The 17,043-nt window shown below is 50.8% G+C and overlaps 1 protein-coding gene across 2 annotated transcripts in view; it reads right to left on the bottom strand.

The window, feature by feature from the left end:
• Nucleotides 1-2,693: 2,693 nt before the first annotated feature.
• CAPN3 (calpain 3) overlaps nt 2,694-17,043 on the bottom strand; it is a 48,932-nt gene continuing 34,582 nt past the window's right edge. Inside the window, exons 8-23 of one of the 2 annotated variants that reach the window (XM_046010379.1) lie at nt 16,020-16,097; nt 15,118-15,278; nt 13,862-14,031; nt 13,520-13,531; nt 12,631-12,839; nt 11,711-11,747; nt 9,658-9,675; nt 6,686-6,799; nt 5,655-5,732; nt 5,252-5,309; nt 5,093-5,157; nt 4,545-4,613; nt 4,370-4,448; nt 4,069-4,185; nt 3,727-3,785; nt 2,694-3,344 (exon numbers count right to left, since the gene is read on the bottom strand). In XM_046010379.1, the coding sequence (XP_045866335.1) occupies nt 3,318-3,344; nt 3,727-3,785; nt 4,069-4,185; nt 4,370-4,448; nt 4,545-4,613; nt 5,093-5,157; nt 5,252-5,309; nt 5,655-5,732; nt 6,686-6,799; nt 9,658-9,675; nt 11,711-11,747; nt 12,631-12,839; nt 13,520-13,531; nt 13,862-14,031; nt 15,118-15,278; nt 16,020-16,097 (1,351 nt within the window). In that variant the 3' untranslated portion in view covers nt 2,694-3,317. The remainder of the gene's footprint in view (nt 3,345-3,726; nt 3,786-4,068; nt 4,186-4,369; nt 4,449-4,544; nt 4,614-5,092; nt 5,158-5,251; nt 5,310-5,654; nt 5,733-6,685; nt 6,800-9,657; nt 9,676-11,710; nt 11,748-12,630; nt 12,840-13,519; nt 13,532-13,861; nt 14,032-15,117; nt 15,279-16,019; nt 16,098-17,043) is intronic. The other variant, XM_046010377.1, reaches the window with a different exon arrangement.

The following is a 17,043-nucleotide window of genomic DNA, read 5'->3' as shown; positions in this document are numbered from 1 at the left end:
GGAGAAAACATCTTTGACATAATTCAACACCCATTTATGATAAAAAATCTTCAAAAGTAGGGGGAACATACCTCAACATAATAAGCCATACATGACAAGCCCACAGCTAACAACATAGTCAATGGGGAAAAGCTGCAAGTTTTTTTCTCTAAGATCAGGAATGAGACAAGGATGCCCACTTTCACCACTTACTCAACATAGGTATTAGAAGTCCTAACCAAAGCAATTGGCAAGAAAAAGATACAAAAGTCACCCAGATTGGAAAGGAAGAAGTAAAACTGTCACTATTTGCAGATGATATGATATATATATAGAAAGCCCCAAAGACCCCACAAAAAAAACTTAGAATAAAAAGAATTCAGTGAAGTTTCAGGATACAAAATCAATATATAAAAATACGTTGCACTGCTAAACACTGATAGTGAACTATCAAAAAGAAATCCAGAAAGCAATCCCATTTACAACTGTATCATGAGAATAAAGTGCCCAAGAATAAATATAACCAAGGAGATAAAAAAAATGCATACACTGGAAACTATAAAACTAATGAAAGAAATTGAAGAAGACACAAATAAATGGAAAGATACTCAGTGCTCATGGATTGGAAGATCAATATTATTTCAATGCCCATATTACCCAAAGTGATCTGCAGATTTCAGTGCAATCCCTGTCAAAATCCCAATGACATATTTCATAGAAATAGAACAGATAATCCTGAAATTTTTGTAGAAGCACAAGAGAGCCCCCAAACCCAAAGCAATCTTAACAAAGAAGAGCCAAGCTGCTTACTCCCTGGTTTCAAACTGTTCTACAAAGCTATAGGAATCAAAACAGAATGATACTGGCACAAAACCACACCCAGGTCAATGGAACAGAACTGGGAACCCAGAAATAAACCTACACTTAAATGGACAAATAATTTCTGGCAAAGAAACAAAGAACATACAATGAGAAGGGACACTCAGATACACAGTGTTGGGAAAACTCATCAGCCACATGCAAAAGAATGAGACTAGACCATTATCTTATGCTTATTGAGTAAATAAAAATTTACTCGAAATGGATTAAAGGCTTGAATGTGAGACCTGAAACCATAAAATTCCTAGAAGAAAACATAGGTGGTAAGCTCCATGACATCAGTCTTCACATTGTTTTTGTGATCAGACTCCAAAGGCAACAGAAACAAAAGCAAAAATAAGTAGGACCTGATAAGTTAAAGGGTTTCTGCACAGCAAAGGAAACTATCATCAAAACGAAAAGGTAGGGGCGTCTGGGTGGCTCAGTGGGTTTAAAGCCTCTGCCTTTGGTTCAGGTCATGATCCCAGGATCCTGGGATGGAGCCTGGCATGGGGCTCTCTGCTCAACAGGGAGTCTGCTTCCCACCCCACCCCTCTCTTCCTGCTTCTCTGCCTACTTGTGATCTGTGTCTATCAAATAAATAAATAAATAAAATCTTAAAAAAAGGTAACCTACTAAAATGGGAGAACACAACTGGAAACAATACATCTGATAAGGGGTTCATATCTAAAATATATGAAGAACTCACATAACAACAACAACAAAACCTATTTAAAAATGGAGAGAAATAGACATTTCTCCAAAGAAGACATTCAGATGACCAGGAGGCACGTGAAAAGATATTCAACATCATTAATTATTAGGGAGATATGAATGAAAACCACAGTGAGTTATCACCTCACATCTGTCAGAATGGCTATTATCAAAAAGATAAGTAGCAGCAAGTGTCAGTAAGGATGTAGAGGAAAGGGGACCGTCAGACACTGGTGGGCTATAAGTCGGCGCAGCCACTATGGAGAACAGTATGGAGACTGCTCAAAAAATAAGAATGACCATGTGATCCAGCTGTGGAACTACAGAGTATTTATTTGAAGGATACCAAAACACTAATTTGAAAAGATATATACACCCCATGTTCACTGCAGCATTCTTTGCAATAACCAAAATATGGAAATAACCTAAGTGCCCATCAGTGGAGCCATGAATAAAGAAACTATGGCGTATATGTATGGCGTACTGCTGAGCCATAAAAAAGAATAAAATCTTGCTATTGGCAACAGCACAGCTGGACCTTGAGGGTATTAAGCAAAATTAAATAACTCAGAAGGACAAAGACAAATACTGTACGGTTTTGCTCCTACGTGGAATCTAAAACAAAACTCAAGATACAGGAAACCCATCAGTGGTTACCAGAGGGGGAGGGGTTTGGAGGGCAGAGGGTGGGTGGGTGATAGGCACGGAAGGGGGTCGCCGGTAGGGTGATGGATAGTAAGCAGACTTTCGGGTGATTATAGTGTATACAGATGTCAAATCACAGTGTCGTATACCTGACTCTCCTCAGAGACAAAACCCACGCATACATCTCTGTTCCATTACACTCAGGTGACTGGCCCCTCCAGTGACAGGGTGACCCATTTATTCTTGATGCTCTATACACCAACAACTCTTCCCTTTCCTTTCCTTGTCGATCTTGAGAAGTCCTGGAGTGATTTCCATGTTCAAGAAATACCAGTTGACACGGTTACCAGGGGGTTCAGGCTCTGTTTGTATGTGCAGAGGTGTCTTTTGTTGTCTTCTGAAACTCGGGCTCTCTGCCTGACAGTGTGAGTGTAACACTGGGAGCTACTCCACCCTGCTCTGGCTGATACTCTAAACGTGAGAAGACAAAACGCAACTGAACCAGCCATACACATGCCTTTATTTAGATCAACTCTTTTTTCAGAATGCAGCCGAACTTATGGGTCAGACAGCCCAAAGTACCCAGCCCTCTTCCACTGAGCTCGTTTATGCTGGGGCAGGCCCCTCCTGAAACAACGAGACAGAACCAAGTGCTAGTTGGGTTAGTCCCATGGGTGGGAGAACTTGAAGGCAATGGAGGAGGCTAGCACAGGAAGCGTGGAGGGCCACTGCCGGACGCTTCTGTGAACAACCTAGGGCAAGCTAAGGAGAGCATTTGCTTCACAGCTGAGGCCACTCAGATCCTGAGCAAACCTCTCAGCTGGGCTCCCACGAGCTGAGGCAGACAGACACTTGGCTCCATGTATGTGGCGAAGGGACAAAATTGTGCTCTCTCATTCTTTAACTGAAGGGTCGATGTGGGTGTGACAGATGGACAGATGCCCTGAGGCCGAGTGGGGAGCGAAGTCGAGGAGGAATAAGACCGATGAGGCACCTGGAGGTTTGCTGGGGGGCAGGGCGGGGCACAGCTACTGTGTCCTTTGAGGTAAGTGGCTCTAGATATATTGGATGAAATGGCAATCCTGAGTGATCAGTACGGTCTTGGACGAGGCCAGCTCGGTTCAGGCATACATGGTGAGCTGCAGCCACTGAAAGAGTTAAGTCCCAAGATCAGAGTGCAGCCAAGGAAAGAGAGCCCAACCCTAAGGGTCTGATGGGGGAGGCGGGAAAGGGACAGTCCCAGCATGCCCAGTCCCGGGAAGATTTTCTAAGAAGCGGTTTAGGGCCTGCTCCCCTTTCTCTACTAGGAAGGTATGTTTTCCAGCAAAAAAAGCCTTTTAGGATCTGAGACCCCTTTGGAGACTTCCCCCCAGTACCCATTTCCTATGAGCGTGCCTTTCAGTTCCTTTCCTAGCCCATCCCTCCCCCAGCATTTGGAAGTGAGGAGCACACAGTCCCGAGTCGGCCTCACTGGCTTCCCACCTGGAATTTTAAGGACAGGGTAAATCTACTGCTTCTATTACGCTTTACCTCTAGAACGTTGAGTTTGATGATACCATCTCCATCCTTGTCAAATGCATTAAAAGCTCCTGTGGGAAGAACGCACAGGCCAGAGGCGAGTTACAGACTCACTTCCCCTCCACTGTTGTGACTTTTCTTCAGAGGACCGTGTACTAAGTGGTGTCCTTTGGCACAAAACTGTGGCAGGCAGGGTATCCACAATCACCCTCCCTTCACCAGCCCGTTCTGAGCTTAAAGCGGGCCTTTGCCTTTGTTCAGCTTGGAGAGAGGAGACTGGAAGGTGGTCAGGCCGAGATTCCTACTGCTGCAGCCGTCCAGCCCCAGAGCGCGAAAAGGCAGCCCCCCACTTACTGAACATGCCCTCCAGCCTGACGAAGCAGCAGATGAAGCTGTCGAAGTTGATGTTCATGTGCTTGTCGGCATAGCGCATGGTAATGATGTCGTAGAGCTGACTGTTGAGGTGGAAGCCTGTGAAGGGTGGGGTGGGGGAGGAGGAAGTAATCTGAGTCCTTGCCTGCATTCTGTCCTGTTCTCTGCCTCACAGCCACCCTCTGTCACCCAGAAGCACTCCTTCCTCCGTCCGCGCCTCCCCAATCCTCTGGTTCTACCAGCCCTCGTCCCTGCCCCCGCCAGCCACTGCTTTCCCCAGCACCTGCGTCATTGACTGCGTTTCGCATCTCATAGCTGTTGATGGTGCCAGAATGGTCTGTGTCATAGTGTTTGAAAATTTTCTGGCAATTGAAAATTTGTGGACAGAGGTCACACAGTAAAACACTGAATTAGCCCCCCCGCCCTTGCTTCACTCCCATGCTTCCTTCTCTTCTCACCTGCCAGGCTTTAATCTTCTTCCAGAGGTGATGGAACTCTTGCAAGTTCAGCCTCCCAGAGCCGTCTGTCTGGAGGAAGGAGGTCAGGGCTACAGGGCACGAATAGCAAGATCCCCCTGGATGAGGAGGAGGGGGTCCCTGCGACTTCCTCACAGGAAGCCTCTGCTCCAGGTAGCCTCCCATTGCCCTGTCCTGGTATTTAACCCTCCCTTCCTCACCTCTGCAGCCAGAGTTCGTGTCTGCTCTAAAACCCAGGGGACCAGTCTCCTCAGGACCATTTTGGCTTGGGCCAGGCCTTAGGCAGAATCGCAGGCCTGAGGTGAGGGCAGAATTTAGGGGCTGGATACAAATCAATGCCCTGCCCAACTGTGCCTCATCACCCCCCCCCAACAGCCCCCTTCAGACCAGTAGACTAGGACCTCAAGTCCTCCCTTAGGCACGGATTTGGGCCTTTCTGACTGGGCACCCCCCCGTTGCCTTGGCCCCCCGTGGCTGCACAGGGGCTGACGACAGAGAAGCGTGGTGGGGAAGGGCGGCCGGAAGGATACATCCATGAGAGCAATCATGCTACGGCAGGACTCCAGCGTGAACCCTTGTGTCTTCAGGTCCTTATCTGGGAGGTAAAGAGAAGAGTGAGGAGCTTTCTTCAGGTAACTGGACCTCCTGCTCCTGCCTGCCCGCCTCCACATACAGTATGAGCCACTCACGTTTGTTCACCACTGTGTTAAGGATATTCTTGAGCTCATCTGCACAGACCTCCATGTCCTGAGGAGGAAGGGAGCAGAGAATAACAGTTCTAGAGGACAGCTCCTCATGGAGCACGTGGTTTGCCAAACAAGAGCCAGCTGTCCATGTGTGTAAGGTCTCTGTCACTGCCACGCTGTCATGGGAAGCGGAGACTTTTCCAAGGAAGACACGGTGCCCTCCGCGTCCAGATTGCACTGGGCAGCTCAGGGTAGGAAGGCCTCCGAGCCACCCCAGCGGATGGTGGTGGACTTCTGTGCTACCCATACATAGCCCCTGCTGAACGACCCCTCCTGAGCAATAGTGAGATAACCGGTCATTTGAGCAGTTAAATCAAGGAGAGGAGTCAGGGCCGGTGGTACTCACATCGCCTGCTATCTGCCTGAAAATGTTCCGGAATTGCAGCTGCTCCTCACTCTCTTGGTCAGTGTTGCCAGGCCGGGGCTGTGGAAGCACAAAGGAAAACTGGTTCCCAGTGATCCAGGAGATGGGCAGACCCATGAAGGGCCGAAGGAGCCAGGCTGCCTACCTAGCCCTAGGTGGCTGCGGGAGCTGGGGACAGCACAAAGGCTTTTCTCCCTGAGCCGAGCCTAGTGAGCTGGAGTGAGACTCCTCTAGGCCCCAGTGACTCTTCCTTCCAGACACGCTAGCCAGAGAGGTTACAGCAGCCACGCAGACGTGTGGACAGCCCCCGTGTCCCTCTCTCCCACCCCCACCAGCTAGAGCTTCCCTACCATTTTCAGCTTGACCTTCTCAACCAGATGAGTCCCAGAAGGACAGAGGGGACCAGACCATCCGGGTACCTCCAGCCACCCATGTCATCAGGGTGAAGTCCTCAGAGGACCCCATCTCCACTGCAGGGACACTGCAGCATCGAGGACGTGGCCGTGGCTTTGTCTGTGGGCTCTGGTCCCTTAGCCTCACTTCCACTAAGCTTTAGATGCCCTCCTCTCCCCACTTCAATAGACTACCCTTCCCAGGGCTCTGCAGGCCTCCCTTTCTGAGGTCCACCCCCTTTTCTGCCACTGTCCTCTATCTTCTCACGGTCAAGAGCTCAAGGATACCAGGATGTTTCCTGGAGTTGCTCTGTCCTGGGCCCTCTCAAGCTGGTTGTGTCTCAGGCTTTGGCTCCCGTTTCCTTCACTTTCTGGGCTGGGGGCTCCAGTGGGCAGACTCAGCCTGTCCCTCCCAGGCCGGGGACTGGCTTGGCATGGTTGCCAACCCCCAACACATTCGCCTAAGCATCACCCCAAATTTTAGGAAAACTTGATGCGAGGAAAGATCAGTGGGATACATCTAAAACTCCAGATGTTACAGGGACACCCCCCCAGAGCCCCTCCAATCTAGAGGACCCCAGTGTGTACTGGCCACCCCATTCATGCCACATGCTCAAAAACCTGTGGGGATTTCTCTTGCTTATCAGGGCTCGTTTTGTCTTTGCCCTCCTCTGATTCCTGGTCCACACCCAGTTCCTTGTTGCTGTTTGCTCTGTCGGAAACGAAGATGATGGGCTGGAGAGAAGAGGGAAGTGGGGAAGGGGCAGGAAGGAAGCAGGGATTACAGGCTGAGCGGGCACGTGGACACAGCCCCCCTCCTGGAGCAGCTTTGTCCAGTGAAGAGAAGAGCAGAGTTGGGAGCTCTTGAACCTCAGTCCAAGCTCCATCCCTGCCACTAGCAAGCTGTCTGGGACTTCGGGAAAGACGCTACGTGTCTCGGACCTCAGTTCCTTAGCTCCTGATGGTGGGAGCTCTGAGGGGTAAACAAGGTCGTTAGCACACGTGAAAGGGCTAAGAATGCTCAAAGCAGTGTGATCTAGTGCAGTCATTTTCAAATGTTTTGTAGGCTTTTTTTTAAAAAAATGGAAATACTGTTCAAATAAAATTTCCCCAGAAGCCCAGTGTATATGAAGTCATTAAAAACCAGCTGCTCTGCTCGATGAAGAGGGTAGAGCTTTTTCCCCTCAGCACACCCACGTCACCCATGACAGCTGGGGGGCACCTCCAAGGAACCTCTAGCACTCCACAGAGGACAGACTGAACAGAGGGCTCGGATTAGTGGCATGGTCAGTGGGGGAGAGGTCGGACCACTGAGCTGGAAGTCCAGCTCTGCCCTCACACACAGGAAACATCTTCTCTGGCCTCAGGTTACTTATCCATACATACGGATGACAAAACCTGCTTGAACTTTCCCACAGGGCTCTTGGGGGAAGGGAGCAGGAGATACCGAATATAAAACTGTACCACAAAACATTTAAGATGCTGCACAAATATAAGGGATATTTTTGAGACACGCTCATGCAAGTGAAGAGGACACAAGAAGAGTAGAGAGCAGCTGCCACGCTATGCACATCCTGGCTGGAGATAGACGCCCCACAGGGGAAGCCAGAAGAAGGCTAAGCCGGCCGAGCTTATGGCTGCAGTGCAGAAGGCAATGGGAAAACCAGAGTCTCTGACCAGTTTCTGAATCTCCATCTGCCTTTCCATGCTATGCATCTAGAACAGCACGCATGGGCAGACCTGTGGAAACAAGCTTCCAGAACTTTGGTTCCCAGCAGGCCCCAAAGCCCCTGTCTTGCCCCACATTTCAAGCCAAGGGTCTTGCACAAGCAACTGATGCTTGCAGGGATCCTAGAGCAAGCAGGGGTCACAGTTGGAGGGGGAATGTATGCCTGCTAAGGCACGCATCTCTGGGCCCAAGTGTGGATCGGGATAACACAGACCTGGATAACTTGATCCAGATCTTGATCCAGATCTGGATAACTTGCGTGTAAGGAGCCTGAACCAGATTGGTGAGAGCAAGAAACTTGGGTCTGGGGCAGACAGACATGGCTTCCAGTTTCCCCACTCATTAGCTGTGTGTCCTTGGGCAAATTTCTTCACTTCTGTGAATACGTGTAAAATAGCTATAGAAAGGGAATGATGATAGCAGCCACCTTGTAGATACTGTTGTGACAGAAAGCAATGCATGTTTTACCCCTAGCACAGTGCCAAATCTCTGGTAGGTGCTTGATTAATATCAGCTCTGGTCTGCACCAGCATTAGTACTCAGAGGACCTCTATGTTGAATCCTTGCAGGAACCAACATAAACACTAACACTGAACCCTGTCCAATGGCCTGTGGCTACTACCTCATGGGCTTGTGGATGCCCAAAGATCAGTCATTTCTGGATGGCACTCAGAGTTCTCAACCCAAAATTCAGAAAGGGTTAGCCATCACGGCAGACCCTGGAGACCATGGGAAGGTTATGGGGTAAATGGAGCAAGGATGTAGGAGGGAGTTTGAATTGCTCGACAACTCTAATCTTGAATTCTAAAACCACACAAGGAAAACAGTGCCCCTGGTCCCAGATGACAGCTTTGCTCTGACGCCCCTGAGCTGCTCTTAGCACACATGGTCACCATCAGCAATGGTGTCCTTACGGCAGAGTGCTTATAACCAGGATACTTAGGAGGAGATCTTAGAGGCCCTGGTAACTCTACCACAACCTCGCAGGGTCCCAAGAGGGGAAGCTGTCCAGGTAGCTCTCATTCCTCATTAAACCAGCCTCTGGGATTATGAGGGTGAAGATCTCTTCCGTCCACCCCACTGCTGCCTGGACAGAGCATGCAGAGTCCGTTGGTTTCCATGGCTTAGAGGAGCCTGTGCTTGGAATGGGAGGTCACTTGTCTAGAAGGGGACTTAGAACAAGAGCTTCCCCTGGAACAAGAGCGCCGGCAGTGACTTAGCCTCTCTGGGTATCCTCTTCCACCCCAACCCCAGCAGGCCAAGAAAACAGGAGGAGTGGGGAGCAGGCAGAGGAAAGGAAGGAGGGAGAAGGAGCAGTCCCATCTACAGAGCAGGCGGCTGGCATCCCAAGACCGTCTCCATGGAAACCCTCACACACCTATCTCACTGCACCATGAGAAACCACCGTTGCCATACCCCCCAAGAATCAAGTCTTGCTTAGCAGAGCCAAACCCACTTCTGAGAAAGAAGGGGTGCTCCTTTTGGTTTTTGCAAGAGGCCCGTTTTCACTGGCTGGCCATCCTCTCCCTCCCTCATAGGAGAGGTCGGCCTGGTGGTGCCCAGAGGACTCTGGGGCCAGATGGCCTGGCTCCCACAGCCTGGGATAAGTCAGTTCATCTGTCTGTATCTTGGCTTCCTCTGAAAGTGGGGATAACAATAGTACCAATCTCAGAGGGTCGTTGTGGAGATTGAGTATACCGATGCAAAGCAACCGGAAGAATGCCTGACACGTAGCCTTCCCTTGGCCAATGTTAGCTAACAGTGGTCCACTTGCAGAGCCGCGCCGGGGGCCCAGGAAGACAGGTTCACACACACACATGCACAAACACACTCTGTGTCTACCCACTCACCCTGTTACACCCACCTTGGTTTTTTTCTTTTTCTGCATAAGGAAAGGAAACAATACATGCCAAATAAGTGAAAGTCAAGTTTCCAGAAAACCCAGGGGCTTTTGGCTTCCCTGTGACTTGGTCCTCAGCTTGCGGTGAGGTTCCAGGGTCCAGGAACCTGGGCTACATAGAGCCAAAAGAGGCCTGGGAGTTGAAGGGAGGTGAGAAGTGTCTGGGTCCAGAGCCTGGCGGCTGTTCCAAGAGCCACTCTGCTTTTTTTTTTTTTTTTTTTAAGATTTTATTTATTTATTTGACAGACAGAGATCACAAGTAGGCAGAGGGGCAGGCAGAGAGAGAGGAGGAAGCAGGCTCCCCACTGAGCAAAGAGCCCAATGCGGGGCTCGATCCCAGGACCCTGAGATCATGACCTGAGCCGAAGGCAGAGGCTTTAACCCACTGAGCCACTCAGGTGCCCCAGCCACTCTGCTTTTATAGTCCATTGCCAAGGAAAGGGATCTTTTGGCTAATGTTTTGTATTTTTAATTGAAGTTAGTTACTAAAACACCAAAAGAAGTAGCTTACCTAAATTGGCCTAAAAATGAACGTTGTCTGATTTACAGAGTTTGGGTTTTGTTTTCTTGATTTTTTTTTTGTTTCTGTTGCTGTTGCAAATATTTAACATAGGGAGAGACTTAATATGGAAATCTAGGTTTGGGGTTTTAAAAAATAAATAAAACTAGAAGGTGTGGCAGGCTTCATGTGCTGGCTACCGCTATGGCAAAAATCTGGGGAGCTGAGAGCAGCTGCTGTCTGCACCTTCCAGATGCCGCGGTCACCAGCACTCCCGTTGTCCCCCAGACACTGAAGCTTAAGAATCAGTTGACAACTACAGGCCAATATGCCTGTGTGGGGACATCCAAACCCCCACCTTCCTGCCCTAGTCAGGTGGCACGCCCGCTCCCATACACTCCGGAGTTTGAAATTCCTGTTAAATACACTACTCAGATGACTAGTGTTTAAAAGATAAGAATAGGGCGCCTGGGTGGCTCAGCGGGTTAAGTGTCTGACTTCGGCTCAGGTTGTGATCTTGGGGTCCTGCGGGTTAGAACCATGAGTGTGACTCCCCAGAAGACAGTTTGGTGGGACATTTGCTGTCCCCTTATTGGCCCAAGTCACGCAGAGCACAAACCAAGGCCCAAAGGCCCAAGGCCGGCACAAGACTCCTTAATACAAGGAGAGAGCGCATATGCCAACTCTATTCTTGAAACCCTGGGATTCCCCACCCTGGGAGCAGGTCTCTGTGTGGCGACCAGGGAAAGAGCCTGAGTCTGGGCTCCAAAAATCTGGATGTCAGTTCCAGCCCTGCCGCCTGTGAGCTTTGGGAACTCAAGGGAGCCATTTAACCCCACTGAACCTCTCCTTCCTTACTTTAATGCCAGCGATAAGAATAACCGTACTATATCTCAGAACTCTTGCAAGGGTCAAGTGAGGTAATGGGAGGAGGACCTCATAAGATACAAGGCACGTGACTAATAACCGTGTGGGAGCCCGTGCTGTGCCAGACACTTCACATACATGATCTCACTGATTCCCACTTCACAGAAGCCTTGCAAGGCACCTCTGTTATCTCTATTTTACAAAGTAGGGAACTGAGGGGTTACATAACTTGTCCCAATCACCCAGCTGATAGGTGGAGGACCCAGCTTTTGACTCTTGACTCCAGAGCTGGTATCTGTATCTGAGATGGGCCCTTATAATCCAAGCCAACTGCTGCTGCCCTTGTTGTCCCTTCCCATGGATGGCCTTGACCCCCTCCCTCTGGCGGCTCAAATCGCTTCTCCCCTCCAGGACCCTCTTCTGTGCTTCCTAGCCCCTGGGCAGACTGCATGGCCCCAGCACCGCGAGGTCTGTCACTCTAGTCATGACAAACAGAAATTGCAGGAATGTGGGAGAATTGCTGTGCACGCCCCAGATGCCCATCTTCCTCTGCCAATACCACCTCTCCCCTCCACCACCCTTCTGTCCCCTGCCTGGATCAGGGAAGGTGACCCTCGGGGCCTTTTCACACATCAGAACCAAACCACTCACCACTGGCCGGTCCACAGAGATGGTGTTTTCAACTTCCCTGTGAGAAACACAAATGGGAGGGATTCTCAGTGTCACCAGGAGTGGGCAGGAAGCACAGAGAGGATTTTCTCAGGACACTCAACTTCTCAGAGCCAAGTCGGGACTGACCTCAAAGGAACCCCAGGGACTAATGTCTCCCACCATGGGGACCAGCCCTGTGTTGGCACTATCCCCACCAGCGAAGGGCACACACATGGGTTCTTGTTGGCTTTGCCCAGAGCGTCCCAAAGTCAAGCCCAGCTGACCCAAAATGCAGGATATGGCCGTGCTGGCTTCCCCAGGCCACCTTACCTAAGAGCTCCATCACCCCCAATGCCTCCTATCCCTGTTCCCTACTCTCTTTCTTCTTCTTTTTTTAATTTTAAAGATTTTATTTATTATTTGACAGAGAGAGACACAGCAAGAGAGGGAACACAGCAGGGAGAGGGAGAAGCAGGGAGCCCAATGCAGGACCCTGGGATCATGATCTGATCATGACCTGGGATCGTGACCTGAGCCCCTCAGGCATCCCTCTCTTTCTTTCTTCTTATCACTTATCTCCCTTTAACACATATATGTGTGTGTGTTTCCCCAGGCCTCGTTGTCTCCTTCTAGAATGTTAAGCTCCATGAGGGCAGGGATTTCTTTGTTGAATTCACTGCCCTATCCTCAGTGCCTAGAAGAAAAGTTCCTGCAACACAGTAGGTGCTCAGTAAATACTCATGGGATGACAGACTGGATGGAGATGTGGCCAGTGGCTCAGGAGCAGAGGAAGAGGGGTCTCCTGATCAGCATATCCCAGGATTCCTAGAGGGGACTGGTCCAGCCACCCCATGCCTCCAATCTCTGGAATGGGCTGCATGGGCTTTTAGGGACAGGTGGGGCAAAGGGGGCTGACTCACTCAGAGAGGTTCCTCTTTTCGGAGAAGACCCGGAGGATGAATTCTCCCTCCTGGTGGGGCTCATAGGTGGAGGGCACGATGACGTACTCGCTGGGAGGCAGGCGGAAGCGCTCGGACACCTCTCGCATGTTGATGTAGGTCTTGCTCCTGGCCTTGGAGGCATTGTACAGGAAGAAATCCTTCTGCAGATGCTGCTTGTTCCCATGCATCTGACGGAGAGAAGAGCCAAGGGATGGAGCTCCTTGAGAAGGATGCCCTGTCCTGCTCACAGTCCCCCTCCAGGGGTCTCTTCCCGGCTCTGGTCACCTGGTTCACAGTCATGACCAAGGCTTCAAATAGCTCCACATCCCTGGAGCTCCCTACCCCATTTCTTACTCCTTTTCTGTTGTGATTCAGAAGTGAAGGTCAAGTCTTTATCATTCCGCCACTTACCGGAACTGCTGCTGGTCTGCTCCAAATCACCTCCAGGTTGGGGAGGGACCCCAAGGAGGCAGGAGGGGCCTTGGCTGGGGTCTGAGGGAGGCGATTTCTCCATCCCAAAGAGGGCAGTCACCCTCAGAATGTGTCCATGTGACGGTGTATTAATTGTAAGTGCGAATGTGTATGAGTATGAGCAAGTGTGTGTGTGTGTGTGTGCGCATGCACACATGTGTGTGAGATGTGAATATAAATGTCTGAGAGCATGTGTGTGATGGTCTCTGGTGGGAGAGAGTGACAGTCGGGAGATCACCCTGATGCACCCTCTCTGGAGTTCGTGACACAGGCGAGACCCTCCCCTATCATAGTCCTGCCCTCAAACCCCACCAGGAAGCTTCCCGCTGTGCCACTGATGGACACAGGACCCCCGGGCAACGCTGTGCACAACTGCTGGCTGCTGCCGCTTCTATACCTCTTTGGGGACCTTGAGGAAAAACAGAAAAAGAAGCGGCTCAGATTCTGCGGATTTCACATCTGCACGGGGATGAAATGCACGTGGGAAGGGAACGCCAGCCACTGTGGAATACATGCAGAAGCCTGATTTCCCACCACCGATCCAGCCAGCCCCAGCCCCACTCCACTCCTCCATCCCGGGTTTTTTCCTCCCGTGACAAATATCTAGGAGATTCTGACACAAGTGGGCCTGATACCAGGAGTTATGGGAGGGGACACTGAGTACTGGGGAAGTCCCCAAACCCTTCCCTCGGAGGAATGTATGTGTGTCTGGGGCGGAAGCTGGTTAGGAACTGCACACCTCGTAGATGGCAAAGCCAATGGTGAAGAGGTTGGCCCCCAGCTTCCGGTCCTTCCGCCGGTTCTTCTGCATCAGGGCCACCAGGAAGCTGCAGATCACCTCCGAGTCGTCGGGGTCATCATCCTCCTCCAGGAGCTTCAGACGGTACTGTGGGTTGGTCCAGAAAGTGTCTGTGCTCCCCAGGAAGGAAATGTACATTCAGATGTGCCTCTCAGGGAACGGGCAGGAGGAGGAGTAAGACAGAGGGGTCCTACTGATCTCCTGCCCCTAGCTGCTCAATAAATACAGAAGGAGTGATTCAGGCATTTGTCAAACGATGTGGGGGGAGCAGTGGGTAGCCTACACCTTTCTGCAGATGGACCCCCCCTGCTTGGCTGTGTGGCTCCTCCTCCCTCTCCGAGCTGTGATTGTCATTCTCTGCTGATGGCTTCCCTTTCCTCACCTGCCCTTGAAATGCTGTTGGCCCCTGGGTTGTGGTCTCGGGCCTCTCTCCCACCCCACTGTTCTGAACCCCCTGGACTGTCTTATCCACTTTGTAACTGTCCCTGCGTAGGGATGATGTAGATCCCAGCCCCCATCTCCACCAGACTCCCTCTGTCCCTCCTTCCCTTCCTCTCTCCCTCCTGTCTTCCTTCCTTCCTCTTCCCTTCTTTCCATCCTTCCACAGATACATGTTGACTTCTAGTCATACCACCAAGAACCATTCTAATCCATGCAACCAATTTTCTACGGCATGTCTTCACCTGGCTATTCCATAGGGGCCCCAAATCCCAGGGTCCCCAGTTCAACTCCCCTCCCTATAAGCCCACAGCCAGCTCCACCGTCAAACCAACAACATGCCCATTTTTTTCTCCTGTGTGTCTTATGCTGTGACACTGACCCCCTCCCTTGGGTACCCCCAAACTGGGAAACTTGAAGTCACTCTTCAGGGACTCCACCCAATATCCTGTCCCCTGAATCTGCCCTCTTCCCTCGATGTCCCCCACTGGGACTTGCTCCAGGTTTCCTCATCTCTGGTTTGCAGCCTTGCAGTCGAGGCTAACTCTGTGTTCAGTTCCAACCCTCAGCATTAGGAATGCCCTTCTGACACGGTGTCCTGCTTAAAAGTTGTTACCAGCTCCCTACTGCACACTCCTCGGCATGGCAGTTTCCTTCTTGGGAAAATGGGGAGGGTCTCGTAAGATCAGATACTCCCAGAACTTAGTACTGACTCAGTTCCGCCTGGAGCCCTCCCCCCCACCCCGAGCCTCTCCCACCTGGGAAGTTGCGGCAGCCTCCTGCAGAGCAGCCCCTCACCCAGCGGCCCTCGTTCACAGACACCGTCCAGGTCTGCAGCTTGTCGGACTCCAGGGCATCAGCTGTGAGGTTGCAGATCTCCAGCTTTGTGAAATGGTAGATGAAATCGTCATAGGACATCCTGAGAGGTTGAAAGAGAGAGGCCCGTGTGGGAGGCTGGGAAAGGTAAGACTCGGGGACAAGCTTAGCATGATCAGACCATTCAGACGAACTTGGGCGAGGAGCCAGAGAGGACCCTGTTTCTCCTCTCTAGGGTGAACACTATCCACTCTCATGTCTCCACCCCGTACTACCATCTCTTCCGGTAATGACTCAGACTTCTGTGTCCTTGGTGGGAGAGCTTGGCAGCAGTTCAGTTCTCCAGTGGAACCGTGTCCCTCTGCACTGGACCCAGGCACTGCACTGGGCTCAGCAGAAAGACAGTTTAGGAGAGGACAGACAATGAAGTAAGCAAAACGGAGGTCCTGAAGAAAGTTCCCTTTAAGCTGAGAGTTGAGGGCCACTTAGAAATGATCAGAGTGAGGGTGAGAGTGGCACTGGGTGAGCAAAGGAGAGCTGCCTTGGCTAGAAGACAGCTCCACAAAGGCCAGGGAGCAAGTGGCTGGAGCGGCATGCACCACAGAGGGGCACGGGCGAGGCAGGAGACACATCATGCTGGCCTGGTCCCAGGCTCAGTCACCATGGTGACTGGGCTGGCTCCTCGCAGAGCCCCATCCTTGCTGGGCCTTGGACTGGAGGAGAATAGGGCCCAGATCTCCTGGGGGCTGCGGTCTGATGGTCTCTTTCCGGGCACTGAGGTTTGAGAAATCAGTTCCCCACCTCATCCCTTACCCTTTGGGGTCCCTCTGGGTTCTGGACTCACCAGAACTCTCCATCCTCAGTGACCTGGTGCTGCAGACGGGCCTTCTCGGCTTTGTCCACAAAGCTCCAGTCCTTCCAACTGGAGGGAAAATGGAGGAATTATGGAAGAAGAAGGGGAGGCCTGAGGTAGGCTGGGACAGGAGTAGCAAGAGAAATAGGACAAAACTGAAAGAGTAGCTCACCTTCTAATTGTAGCAAGCATGAAGCATCAAATTGGAAATCTGATCTGATCCCTTCAGTGTAAAACCCAATAATGGCTTCCCACTATCCACAGGAATAAGACCTTAAATGGGTTGGCAAGGGCTTGATCCTTCTGAGGGCTGAGGTGTTTTTTGTTTAGTTTAGTTTTGTTTTGCTTTTAAATCCCTCCTCACACTTTAAGAGTCGATCTCTGGACATAGAATGACTGGATTCCACTTGGTTTTAGATTTTTTTTTTTTTTTTTAAGTAGGCAGGGAGCCCAACATGGGGCTTCAACTCACAACTCTGAGATTAAAACCTGAGCTGAGACCAAGAGTCAGACGTTTAACTGACTGGGCCACCCCGGCATCCCCCAGGATTCCATTTAATATTACCGGTACTAGCTGTGTAACCTTGGGAAAGTCACTGAACCTCTCAGCGTCTGTTTCCCCAACTGCAAAAGGGGAATGAGTATTATCATCTACTTAGAGGGCTGCGATGAGCAATGAATGAAATTATGCATGCAAAAGTTTTAGACCAGCACCTGCCCTCTAATAAGTAACTGTCTGAGTTCTAAGAAAAAGACCAAGCACGTAAACATTTCCTTTCTCCTACCACCCCAGGAAATAGCCTGGCTGTGTGTTTCTAAAGGCTGGCTGGTCTTCCACACTCTCCTCAGGAGGGAGGAAATGAAGCGCATTTGTGTTTCAGGCATGCTGAGGAGAATAAAGCTAAACTTTTTTGCCAAGGTTGTCCTTGGCAAGGTAAAGGATTGAGGAAGGACTTGGGGTCAGGGAATGCTCGAGGGAAAACGGAGGTTCCGGAGAGCAGAAGGAGGGACCCAG

The sequence above is a fragment of the Meles meles genome, chromosome 6, assembly GCF_922984935.1.
Source record: "Meles meles chromosome 6, mMelMel3.1 paternal haplotype, whole genome shotgun sequence".
Lineage (NCBI taxonomy): Eukaryota > Metazoa > Chordata > Mammalia > Carnivora > Mustelidae > Meles > Meles meles.
Note: the sequence above shows the minus strand (reverse complement) of the source record. Positions and strands in the feature narration are given on the sequence as shown.